The 13,246-nt window shown below is 38.8% G+C and overlaps 1 protein-coding gene across 12 annotated transcripts in view; it reads left to right on the forward strand.

Moving 5' to 3' along the window:
- Positions 1 to 13,246, forward strand: part of MAPK8IP3 (mitogen-activated protein kinase 8 interacting protein 3) — a 69,546-nt gene that overhangs the window by 25,782 nt on the left and 30,518 nt on the right. For all 12 annotated transcript variants that reach the window (XM_068699412.1, XM_068699410.1, XM_068699414.1 and 9 more), the window contains 3 exons: positions 3,304 to 3,550; positions 6,208 to 6,310; positions 8,971 to 9,089. In XM_068699412.1, coding sequence (XP_068555513.1) covers positions 3,304 to 3,550; positions 6,208 to 6,310; positions 8,971 to 9,089 — 469 coding nt within the window. The remainder of the gene's footprint in view (positions 1 to 3,303; positions 3,551 to 6,207; positions 6,311 to 8,970; positions 9,090 to 13,246) is intronic.

Below are 13,246 nucleotides of genomic sequence, written 5' to 3' on the forward strand. Positions count from 1 at the left end.
CATTTAGTAATTTATTCTTGGTGGTGTCAGACAAAAAGTCAATTTCTGGTTACAGGAAAACGTTGCGCAGAGGTAGTACTATGCTACTGAAGTCAGATACTACATGTGTCTGATGAGTAGTGCTGGGATTTTTTTTGGTGCTTGTTAAAAAAAATCAGCAGGTCTTGAGGAGGACAGCTGATAGTTTGCAGATAGAGAGCTTGGGCTATGGAAGACTTGGATGGTTAATGTGTTATGGTGGATTTCCTAAAAGTATGGAACAAACCTGTGAATAATTAAAGGGAGTGATTAACTGACTTGCTAGATTTGCAATTTGGAATGCAGAACTTTTCTTGTGCAAGCTACTTACTCTGCCTGAAGTGCTATTTCTCAACTATTCTGCATGACTGAAATCTCAGCAGTAGTGCTCGTACACTCTTTGCCTCTTCAGCTGCTCTTGATATTTTGTTGACATTGACTGCACACACGTAACTCACCTTCCCAATCTGTATATCCTGACTCTTCTGACTAGTTTTTCTATTTCATGGGGCCATACTGTACTTATGTTTTAAGTGTCCTTTTCTACTTTTTATTACTATTTTCTGTTTAAGCTGCTGTTTTTATTACTTTACTTTTAGATTCAGTTGTACATTTATTTTATATAATAATTTGGAGTTGAAAGTCCTTAACGTTTTTGTTTTTATGTACTATGCTTTCAGTGTTATAACCATACAATTGTGGCTACTCATGGTGACATATGACTGCTATGAATGTTGGGCCTTTGCAATGCATTTTGGAGGTCACTACTACACATTTGATGTTTAGGAGGTTGACAGGTATGGCTGTAGGTAAGTGGTGGTTGTGGAGAGTATTCTTTGTGTGAGCTATGGGTTCTGGAGAATGCCTCCTAGGCTGCAGAGGAGACCTGTATAGTTAGTGGAATATTTAGCGCTAATGGAGCAATCAGGACAATAGAAGGAGGATACCAGTGAAGTTTAATAGACCTTCTGGACTGTGAAGAGGAGTGTCTTTGTAGTGTTTACGTTTGAGATGAATTTCTCCAGGGCAGGCTGGTAGGCTGATAAAGAACATACTTTAGATAAATATAAAATTCAGATGTATAACCAAAAATAAATGAAAGGCCAGGGTAATTACTCACTTGGGTGTATTCTGGGTAAGGGAAAGATTATGTCAACAAACAAGAAGTTACAGGATAAGTATCCAGTATAAATAGCACTGTATATAGCATAGACAATAATGGTGTAGGATTTCTGAACAACATCTAGTTCCGAAGATCAAGGAATGACATGTTGACCCATCTGGGTGTCTCTTTTACAGTGCTAAGATCCTCAAGGACTTTGGTTATGCTTACAGACTTACAGTGCACACAAGGAGATCTCTGAATCCATTCATCCAAAAGAAGTTTTGTTTGGGGGGAGGGGGGGGAAGAGGTTTTATGATTACAGTTTACAATTGGTACTCTTTGTCCCTTTGTACAGTAGAAAGCACAACAGGCAAATTGCAGTTGAAGTATTATAAGGCTTACTGGATCATATTTTTTTCTTAAAAAACAAGTTTCCTATTATTTTCTTTACATATTAGAAAAGTAGCTCACAAAACAAGAATACGAAGTACATGTGGGAAGTGTGGTTTGCACCTGTAGCAGCCTAAGTGTTTCAATCACAGTTTTGACAGTAAAATCAGCAAATGTGCAGGGGGACGATTTGAACAACCATGTGGGAATATGGGGGCTATTCAGACTGACAGTGCAGAAACTAAACAAAACATGGATAGTATTCAATGGTAGCATATTTTTTAAGAAACCTTAATTTCTGATACAAGTGTGCAAATGCAATGTAAATCCTCTACAGTACAATGTATAGCAGGCTATTTTAAGATCAGCATACAGAGGCCAGTCTGTAAAGGAAGATGTTAATAAGATTCCGGATTTTTTTTTTTTTTTAAAAAAAGGCTGCAAAGGGTTAATTTATTTCAGACCTCTCTCATCCCATTTTGAATTTGATTTTTTTTTTGCCATGTTGTGCAGTTACTATTAGAACAGTAGAACAAGACTTACAAATGAGTGAAGCATCACAGCTCCAAGGTTTGTGAGGCCTTGAAGCAGGTTCTGAGCAGAGCCAGAATCTTTCTCGTAGTTGCACAGGAGGGAAGAGACAAGCCATACAGATTATAGCTGAGTCTGGGTGTGCAGATACTGAATGTCACTGCACTCAATTGCAATTCATTATCACGTATAGCTTTCAAAATTACTTTTGTCATCTCCCTGCAGGCAGTAATTAGGGCAGGCTACCGTGAAGAATGGGGAGATCTCATTGGGTTCTGGGAATGATCACTGCATTGGTTAAGACATTAATTGGCTGATTTTGAAGCAGTGCTGCTTTAATTGACAAACAAGAGGCACAGTAATAAAATCCTCACAGAACCTTAAGTCTCCCGTGTTTTTCAAGAGGTGTTAAACAAGGAATGGGGCTGTAATGTTTGTAGAGTTGAGACCCATTTGTGTACATTTCACACTGGAAATCCATCTCTTATGTTGATTTGTCAGCTTTTGATTTTTGAATTCCTGAATCCTGTCTTGTCATTTGTAACTGGGGAGCCCACATCTGTTCCTATTGTGTTGTCAAGCTGAAGGCATGCTTGGCTAGCTTCCGCATATTGTGGTGTGGGGACATAGGTCTTCCCCCACTAATAAAGTGAGACTGTCCCAGCTTGGTATTCACTTTGCTTCTGTAGTCTGGCATCAAAAATATGCTGGCGTTTTCTCAACACTAGAGATTCTCATCCTGGTTGTGTTAGTTCAGTTGCTTACTGTCACGACAGCTTCCAGATCATCTAAGAGGTCACTTCAGATCTTTCCCAAGCAAAGTCCACGTTGCCTTCCAGTCTTGGGAAACACTGGCCTAGTTTACTGCAAGTGCCAAAGGCCTTCAGCTTCCACAATAGTCAGTGGCAGTTGCAGGTGCTTTTCAGTTATGATAAAGCTATCTTCCTTGAGGTGCATGATGAAGAGGTCACACACTGATAAGACTTGTGAAGACCTGTCTTAAATGGTAAAAGAAGAAGGATATCAGTCCTTTCACAGGTAGGATTTGCTTCCTGAGTTCAGCATGGGAACTCACTCCTTCATTTTGGTTGCAGTGCTATGTGTCACCAGAGAATGATGGACATTTAGTTGGCAGAGTGAGCAAGACTCATTTTCCGTAATACTTTAAGGCAGCCATATTCCAGCAAATAGGAGATTAATTGAAATATCTACCTGTGCTTTTCCCTTTTTATTCTTTCCCTGTCCTGAAATTTCTATAGTGCCCCCAAGATGAAATGTCTGAATCTGGGCAGTCCTCGGCAGCTGCCACACCGAGCACCACAGGAACCAAGTCCAACACTCCTACGTCATCTGTGCCCTCTGCTGCTGTCACGCCCCTGAACGAGAGCATCCAACCCATCAGTGAATACAATGGCACAACCAAGGGCAACAAGAGGACACGAGAAAAGCGGAACAGTCGGAACATGGAAGTCCAGGTTACACAGGAGATGAGGAATGTCAGCATAGGTATGGAAGCTGGAGCTTGCTTAATTTGTCATTAAAGTAATTGCCTTCACAGTGCTTGTGTCTGTCTGTTACGAGAAGAGTCTGGGAGACTGACGGGTAATCAGCTTCACAGGTATAGAATTTGCGACAAGCTTACTTAGAAGGATATGTAGAGAAACCACTAATTGGATGTGAGTTATTTTCTGAGTCGCAAGTTTTGAAAAGTCAGTAATAAAACTAGTTTCACAAATAATACACAGGATGACAATGGATTACTGAGCTCAGTTCCCTGCAGTTGCTTTAATTCATGTAATTGAACGCCTTTCAGGAACGGGTAAGTCCCATCTCAGTCTGAGCTTTTGGAACGCTATTTCTGGACCTCATCAGTATGGTAGTTAAAAACTTGCATTTAGTTTTCTCTCTGGATTTATTCACAAGTATTTTACATCCAGTTGTTCATATGCCAAAATTATCAGTTGGGTTAACTAATTATTTTTCCTTCCATGTGTTTACCCTACAGCTTTATGTATTTCAGAATAGCAATTATATCCCTATCTAGCCACTTTTCTAAGCTAAATAAGCTGCTTTCTTTTAGTCTGTTTCTCATACAAGAAATCTTTGGAAGTTTCAGTTGTTTTCTTTCCACTTCCTGGAGTGCTTCAGTAAACTGAATTAATTATTTCTTGTGAAGAAAGCCATCACCTACGCCTTTAGCACCAGACTGTTTAAAGAAAGAAGATGATGTAATAACATGATAAAAGCCACTTTAAGTGCTGTTCAATATAGCTGTACCAATGTAGTGTCTGAGCACCTCCCAGCTTGTATTGTATTTAGATTTGCAGCAATCTTCAGAAATGAGTAGTGGTCTGGTTTTTGCAGGTCATGAGCTTAAATACAAAGGGACTGTAAAATGAACAAGAAAGTCTGTGCAGGAGCATATGAAAAAATGGGTTTTGATGCTAGCATCATAGAATCATTTAGTCTGGAAAAGACCTCCAGGATCATCTGGGCCAACCTTTAACCTAGTACTAACAAGTCCACCATTGAGCAATGTCACTACCTCTACATGTTTTCTGAAGATCTCCATGAGTGGTCAATCAACTACATCCCTTGGTAGCCTCTTCCAATACTTCATAACCCTTTCAGTGAAGGATTTTTTCCTAATATCAAGCCTAAACCTCCCATAGTATTCTCCTGGAGAACCTCCTTGTTATTTCCGGTGCATCCTGGCCAATGCAAGTCATTATGAGCATTATTAAAAGAGAAATTGAGTATGGATGTCTTTGGTGGCTGAAACCAGGAATTGTACCTAACAAGAATAAGCTAGAACAAGAAATGCAAGAAAAGAGAAATTTCTTTGAGTGATGAGTTTGAATTTTCTTCAGAGAAAAGTTTGTCCTACAGTATTTCTCAGAGTTCAGAGGGCAGTAGTTCAAGTTCACTATAAATAATTATCCTTAATATTACAGCTGGTGCTTATATGGTCATTTACCATCAATAGCTTTTTTGGGTCCAAGTCAGGTCTCTTTTATATGCATGCAACTCTAAAGTGGATGTGTATACAAAAGTTTAAATTTTCTTGCTGAAATTATCATATTGTGGAATCTGCTCAAAGCAGATAGGTGTATGTTTCTTATGTGCTCTGCATATTCAATCTTTCAACGATTTTTCTCTTGTGATGCAGAAGTATGTCTCCATGCTGAGAAGAAACTTAGATACTTGAATTTTAATTAGGTATTTCATCTGTAATTAAAATGTCTGTCAGTGATGCAGATGTCTAAGAGCAGAACCTACAAAAAAAGGGATTTGCAGAAAAGCTTCCAAGGTTATAAAATAAAGAGAAGGAATCGTCTGTTTCTGTGAGGTGGGGAACCATTCGGGTATGGATGCCTAGTTTGTCAACAAATACACATTGGACTTTGTCTTCAACATGACATTTGTTGCCAGCAAGTCCACAATGCCAGCCTAAAACAGTAAAATCAACACTCAGGTTGTCATGGGCTTGGTATATTTGGCTGCTGAGGAAGTTTGGAAAGGTTAAAGATTTCATGTCTAACAGTTAAGGGACTAATATAGTTTACATATGAGGTCTTCAATACTTCGGGAATTTTATGTGTAAACAGACACTGTATTTATATTGCTTTTTTTAGAATAGGTGCAAGCCTGAGTTTTTGAACATTTTGGTTTCTAATATGAGTAACTTGACAACAGGATTCTTTTTTTTAATTTCTTATTTTTGTTAGTTTCTTATTTTCCCTGTGTTCTTCAAATATTGTCTTTAAGCTATAGATTATACAGAAAACAGATGATTTCATATGTTGCACAACACATTTTTGAAGTAAAAATTCACTGTAATGGATATTTAAACTGGTTGTAGACTTGAGAAGTCATCTTGACAAATTATTTCTATTAAAATAAGCCAGTGCCAATTCATAACTAGAGTAATCTCTGTGAAGCTATATAAAAAATATTTTTTTATTTTTTAAAATTTAAAAGGAATCATGAAGGCACCTTCCCAGTCCTGTTGCATTTCTGTCTCAAGGTGATCAGCCACTTTCTGTTCCTATTTTAACACTTTGTACATTGAACCATGAAGTTTTGAAGCCTTGGTATTGAAAGCTGAAAAAGTGCCTTCAAGGAGCACTGATACTGTAGACCATATGTATTGTCTTCCTTAGGTATGGGAAGCAGTGACGAGTGGTCCGATGTTCAGGACATCATAGATTCGACACCAGAACTGGATATGTGTCAAGATCCCCGCCTGGAACGCACTGGTAACAGGTACAGATTGTGACTTTTTGCTGTTGGCTCTTTAGCTTGGTTTTGTGCTGAGTGAAGAATGGATGCCATGGTTCACAGAGTTCAAGATGGAGCTTTTTGAGAAAATCCATATATTCTACCTAGTGCAAATGTGTGGGGTCTTGATTATTTTTGATTTGTCCACGAAAGGCTAATATGAGCTGGTAATCTGTGGAAGGATCTGTGCAATCTGTGCAAACTGAATGAGGTTTGTTTGAGACAGGTTAGTTTGCCTTGCAGGATCAAGGAGCACAGAGAAATGTAGCAACAAAACATTTAAACAGGCAAAGGGGACAGAGGCGTATGTTTTCAATGCAAGGAAAAAGATGCATTAATCTAATGAGATCAGATCTGAATTCAGTTTTAAAATCCCAGGACTTTTTCAGTTGTTTTTTTTTTTTTTTAAAAAAAAAGTGTTGGAAGAGGAGCAGGTCTGATCTGTGAAGGAGGACAAGGAAAAGTGACCCCAGCAGGGCAGTGACTGTGGTGCAATCCTGCAGGATTCGAGCAGGGAGAGCAGAGCAGGGCACTGGTAATGGGCTTCATAAGCAGCCCCCTACAAAGGAAGGGGATGAATTAGGTGCAGGGACACAGGAGCAGCAGGACACAGGACTGAAGACAAGTACACCTACAGCATAGGTTAGATAAGGACAGTAGGCACAGGCCTGAGCTTGAAGGGAGCCCTTGGACTAGTGGACAGAAGGTGGCTGTGTTCAGGTCTAAGCTGAGGCTGGTCAGGGCAATTTTGGACCACCAGTGCACTCAGGACCATGACAGAGTCCTCTGAATTAGTGAACTTTTACCAAACTCCTATGCTGATACCCTTCCTGTCTAGCACCCTTTTTGTGCTCAGTGGGAGGCTCCCTAAAGGCTGTTAATTTTGGCACCACATTTCTGTGAGATGTCATTAACCTAGAATGAACAAAGTCTAGGTTCCTTGTTTCATTTTTATGAAGGTCTAGAGATTAATTTTATGGAGTTCATTAATTTTACCCTGGTCCAGTGGGTAATTTAGCAGGACACCAGCAAAAATAACCCCCCAACTCTTGCAGGTATGCAGAAAATAATACGCTGATAAAGTTAAGGCAAAATTATCTCACAGACCAAATCTGGACTGGATTGCACTTGTTGAGCACCCTCTTCTAGTCCTCTAAAAGTGCATGTGAGCAGCAATAACAGATGCCTTTCTCACCTGTGAAACACAATTAAGTTCCCCTTAGAATACGTAGGGTACATGGACAATTTTTAGGGTCAGCAGCAGGAGGAATCTAGGTAGCCAAAACAAGTAAAAGTGACTGATGTGATCAGATTGATAATTGGTCTGAACGTGAAGAAAAGAAAGGAGTGGAGAGTATTGCTGCACTGGAAGCTCTTCATGCAGATTGATCTTTGGTCCTTGTAGAGAGGCAGAAAACCAGAGGAGACACAAGATAACTCTGGAGCTGCTGAATTGTGGGCTTGCTGCTTTAAAAATAGAATCCTTTTGAGAGATGTATTGCTTCAGAAAGTGGAGTGCTGAAGCTGAATTATGTCTTCAAGTCAGACCTTGAATGCTGTTCGCTTCTTTTTGCTTGTACTGTCTATTAGACTGCATCAACTTTGTAATTCCTCAGTGTTCTCAGATTCCTGGGTAGCTCTGTAATTAAAACTTCTATTTTTTTCCTTTTATCTGCATTGTATTTTACCTCTCAAATATCAGAGACAGCTAACACAACACATCTGTAATCTCCATGTTTGATCACAGAGACTTGATTTAGTTAAGAACAAAGCCACGTGACTTGAGGTAATATCCACTGGTATTGACCTTTATGTTAGACTGCTGGAAAAATTGTGCAGCCTCACTACATATTGGCTGATTCCCCTAGTACAAGGCAGGGCACTTAGACGTGTCTATACCCACTTTAATCCCGTTTTTTGTAGTAAGCACTGACAATCTTAGAGGATGCCTCGCTCCTGCTTACTGTGTCTTTCTGCAACAGTTGTATTCTGTTTAAGCCATGAGATTGTCAAAGAATACGAGAAGATTCTTGGTAGAGAAGACAGTAAGATGTGGAAATGCACTCCCATATGATGTGATTAGATAACATTAACTTTGATTTACCTTTAACGAAATACATTTTGCTGACATAGGAAGAAGCATTTGTGCACTTAGAACCCAAAGAAGAAACTAACCTTCAGGCTGATTTCACTTACTAGTTCGCAAAGAAAAAAGACCATTGCTGTTTTCAGCATCTGAGTCCTTATCTGATCTGCTTATCTTACCTGCTTTGAAGGTTGCTTTGAAGTTGATAGGAGTGTGGGAACCATTGCACAGTGTTAAAAGTCAGAATTGAGAGCTGCTGTGAATTGAAAGGTTTCTGTGAGATACTGAGTTGTCATCAACTCGTATGATGTAAAAAGAAATCAACCAGGCAAGCTTTGAGGTTGTGCATGGTAGGTACTTGTACTTGATATAGGAAATAAAATATGTTTTTTTTCTTTACTTACTAATTTCCCTGCATCAGCCTGTGGTGAACAGGCAGAATGTACTCTCAGAGATTTGACTTCAATGTTCTGTAATGCTCAGTATTTCAGAGAGTTATGTGATAGCTCAAATGTTGTCAACTAACAAGTGTCCTTACTTTTTCTTCTTCCAACAACAGCCCAACACAGGGGATTGTGAACAAAGCATTCGGCATCAACACGGACTCTCTGTATCATGAACTTTCCACTGCAGGGTCTGAGGTTATTGGGGATGTTGATGAAGGAGCAGATCTGCTAGGTAAAAACTTGTTAGAACCGTTCTGTTTTCTCTGATACAATGACAATTCTATTAAGCTTCTAGAAGCATTTAAATTCTCTTGTGTTTTTTTGGGGGGGACTTGGATGTTTGTCCTTAGCATGGAATGGCATGGAATTTGGGACATACTGTGCCTGAAATATGTACCTGTAGTACAGTAATGCTTATCCAACAATTTAAGTTAGTATCTAAGTAACTTTTATTTAGTCTGTCTGTAGGTGTGTTTTTTTCTCCATAGGATTCTCCCACATGAACAGTTTGGAGAGAAAATTTGCTCCTTCCACTTCCTCCCCTAAATTTTCACTTCAATAATTTTGCACACTAGCAACTTCACTTGGAATAAAGGTTTTGTTTGAAATATGCAAGAAAGTAACTCCTTTTGTTAAGTTTTTGAAATTTAAAGGAACAATTGTCTGAATTTAAGAAGTGATTGGACTGTGCACTTAGTCACATGGTCTAAACTTTTGGGCAGACCTGTGCGGTGCCAGGAGTTGGACTTGATGATCCTTATGGGTCCCTTCCAACTCAGGATATTCTATGATTCTATGGATTTTCTTTATTTTAAAATGAGAATATCATGGTCTATATTGCAGTTTTTACCCTTTTATAGTCAATCTAAGAGAAATTTCAATTCATCTTTTAGGCTAATTTTGAAGGAGGTTTTAATATCTGAAGTCTGGTTATATTCTGTATTCCCGACTAGGACTTTGAGGCAGTCAGAGGAACAGCTGTGTCTCAGGTAGCAGTCTGAGCCCTTGTCATACTTTCTGGCATTGGATTCTGAGTGTGTAGACCTTAATTCATGACAAAATTTAAGCATGTTCTTAATTCCTTCTGAATATTTTTCTGAATCAGGAAGATATGAATGGTCTTTGAATATCCAGACAGCGCAAGCACCTGACAAAGTTTATAACAGTTTAGCTCACTTTCAATTTTGCTGTTTCACTTAAGGAGACGTAAGAGACATGAGGACTCCTACAGTATGTCATTCATGCTTTGAATAGCAAGAGATATGATCTGAAAGTGAACGTTATCTTCCTGGTAGTTACTGACCAGAGCGTTTGGATAATCTTACTACTTTGGTTCTGGAAAAACAGATTTTATCAAAGAACTTCGGGATATATATCTAGAACAGAATCAGTTGAATCATGTCACAGAATTCCAGCAACACATCTTTGTAAGACTTAAATTAGGGAGATATTTGTATCACCTTTGAATGAATCTTGTATTATGACCCTCTGAAAGAGTGTGTTTCTGCAGAGAGGATCGAATTTAACCTATTCACTGTAGACTTAACTATGAAGAAGAGGACTGAAGACTGAAAAGTTAGGTTAGCATAACACTTCTTGCTTTATCTAAGACAAAATCTCTGAAAGTGGTACTGTTGTAGGCAAATATGTGACTGGAATTTAAAAATGAGATCCAGGCTCTTATCAGAACTCTTGCAATAGCTATATGATATAGCTAAATTTTTATTTTTTTAGAAGCATGGTGTAAGCTCTGCAGCATGCAAGATAGCTCTTGTGCATGGAGTGATGACTAGAACAAATCACTCCACTAAATCACGTATATCCTCGGTGCCACCTGCTGCTTTCTACCTCTCCCTGAAATGGCTGTGACTTCAGGGAGTGTCAGCTTCTAAGAGATATTTTTCAGGAAAATGACTAACTGTATTAACTGCTTGGGACAACCTGCTTCCTACTTCTGGAAATTTGTCGTCTGGTAATCCACTCCCCAGTTGGCTTACATCCTGAACCCAGTGATCAGTGAGAAATACAGGCTGTTGTTTTCAAAGGGCCAAAGCTTTTAGTTGCCCAATTGGAGACCATGCTAGTTATATCACTACATTTCCAGTTAGTCAAAGGTGCTTCTTCTCTTCCAGTAGTAAGACTGCCTAAAGATCAATGATTGATTCCGGATCTTGGGTCATCAGTTATTTGGCAGTTAACACTTGTATAATAAACAGCGTACAGAAACTTTGAACACTGCCTATGTAAGTATGGCTTGTGAAGATCAGATTTGTTTCCACCTAAAATCTGAACCATGAATATGTACAGAGCTAATTTTTAAATTTAAGAATAATGTTATTCCATAGAATAACAGGACTCCATTTCAGAATAATGTTATTCCATAGAATTCTTTAGTCATTGTGGTCAGGCACTAGAACAGGTTGCCCACAGGAGTTGTGGATGTCCCATCCCTGGAAATGCTCAAGACCAGGCTGGGTACGGCTTGCAGCAACCTGGTCTAGTGGATGGTGTACCATGGCACAGGGGTTGGAACTAGATGATATTTAAGGACCCTTCCAACCCAAATATATCTGTGATTCTAAAGTTTTGTCCTTTTTCACCTTACCAAATACATGTGGAAAAAAAAAAAAAAAGGATTGCTTAATATTCACATTTCTTTTGCTAAGGAAATAGAAATTTCTTGTTCTCTCTTCATTAAGCACAAAAATAAAGGTTTGTTTCCTGGATAATGCTATTATTATTAGGAGTAGTTTTTTTCTGCAGGGCAGCAAAACTCTTGCAGCTGATAGCATGGCATGCTAACAGAATAGGAAGGCTTCATCCAGTTCCTTTCCAGACCTGGGAGGCAATATGTGATGAAATCAGTTCACTGAGTGAGTTTTGTGACAGAAATGTAAATCTAATTACTCCTTTTGTTGAGTTCTGGCTACCAGCTTTGCCCACATGAAAGTTTTCTTTGAAATGAACAGACATCAGACATGCTGCTAGGATTGTATAAAGGAAGGAAGGCAGAGAGATCCGAGAGGCTGTATTTCTCTGACTTAGAAATGAGATTTAAACACTTTTATTTTTTTTTGTCTTTTCACAGTAGAAAGCACCAAGAATGTCTCATAAAATTGGAGGGAAAAAGTCTAGATCTCAGTACTGACAGATTTGTCAACATTATACAAAACTTTGCCATTCTTGTTAGGTAAATTGTTCCCTTTTCTGTAACTTTTTGTCTGAAGAGCCACAGACGAAATTGTGCTCTATGGACATGATATAAGAAACAAGATCCACAATCTGAAAGATTTCTTTCTTTCTGGGTCTTATTTAGAGAATTGGTAAACATCATTTACACTTAAAAGTGAAAATTTCATTCTTCCTCTAGTCTTTCTCAAAGCTTGGAAATCAGCCTTCAAGAATATTCTTTCCTTTTGGACTCAGTTTCTTAAAGAAAGAGAAACATCTTTAAAGAGGACCTCAGAGTAGAATGATCTTGGAAAAATTACCCTTGAACAATAGCTGGCAGACAGGGCTGTTTCTTCAGTGGAAAATCTCACTCTTTCCTTCGGAATATCTTCTAAACTACTTCTGATCTCTTCGTACAAAAGCAGCACTCCTCATTGCAATTTTGGAATACAAAACCTGTTTTTTTCCCCATGTTGTAATACCATTGTACACACATTAGTTTGTATAGGGTATATTCTGGAGTAATGTGTGGAACAAGAACAATTATTTAGCAGTGGTAATTGTTCTCCTAATTCCCTTCTTTCTCACTGCAGTCTTAGGAACACTGCCACCACCTAGTTGGCTGTTTGCCTCCCTGCTCACTTGTTAGTTGCTTGTTCTTTCCTACCAATCCTGGGTGGGCTCACTCTTTTTTCTCATGTACTCTTCTCTTGCTTTTCACTGTCCCGAGAGACTCTGGATGTGGAAGAGGACTAGTGGTTCAGTTGTGGACTGTGTGAAGTCCTTTCAGTTTTAGGACTCCAACTGTGCTTTGGAGATTAAAACCTCACTTCAAATAACAGGGATTTTGAGGTGAAGATGGAAATTCAGCTATATATATATGTAAACTTACCACTAATATGTTCTTTTAAACAAAAGTTGAGATTATCAAACCAAGTCCTTGCACTGCACTGGGGGAAAAAAAGGTGTTCTGAAATAAAACTGATTGTCTTTTGCGTACTGATGGATCACTGAAGTGCACATTTAATTTCAGCAAATCTGGTTGCTAAAAATAGATGTATTGCAAGGGGAAGGGAAAGGAGAAGGCAGTGGAAAATAGCTGTTCTGCATTTACTACTACATTAGAGAGAAAATAAAGGTTTACCCAGACCAATATGGGATTGCCTGAGAATTCATGCGTAGAAAACTGGGGGTAGCTAAGGCATGTGGTTGCAGTTG

The sequence above is a fragment of the Anas acuta genome, chromosome 15 (assembly GCF_963932015.1).
Source record: "Anas acuta chromosome 15, bAnaAcu1.1, whole genome shotgun sequence".
In the NCBI taxonomy this organism is placed as follows: domain Eukaryota; kingdom Metazoa; phylum Chordata; class Aves; order Anseriformes; family Anatidae; genus Anas; species Anas acuta.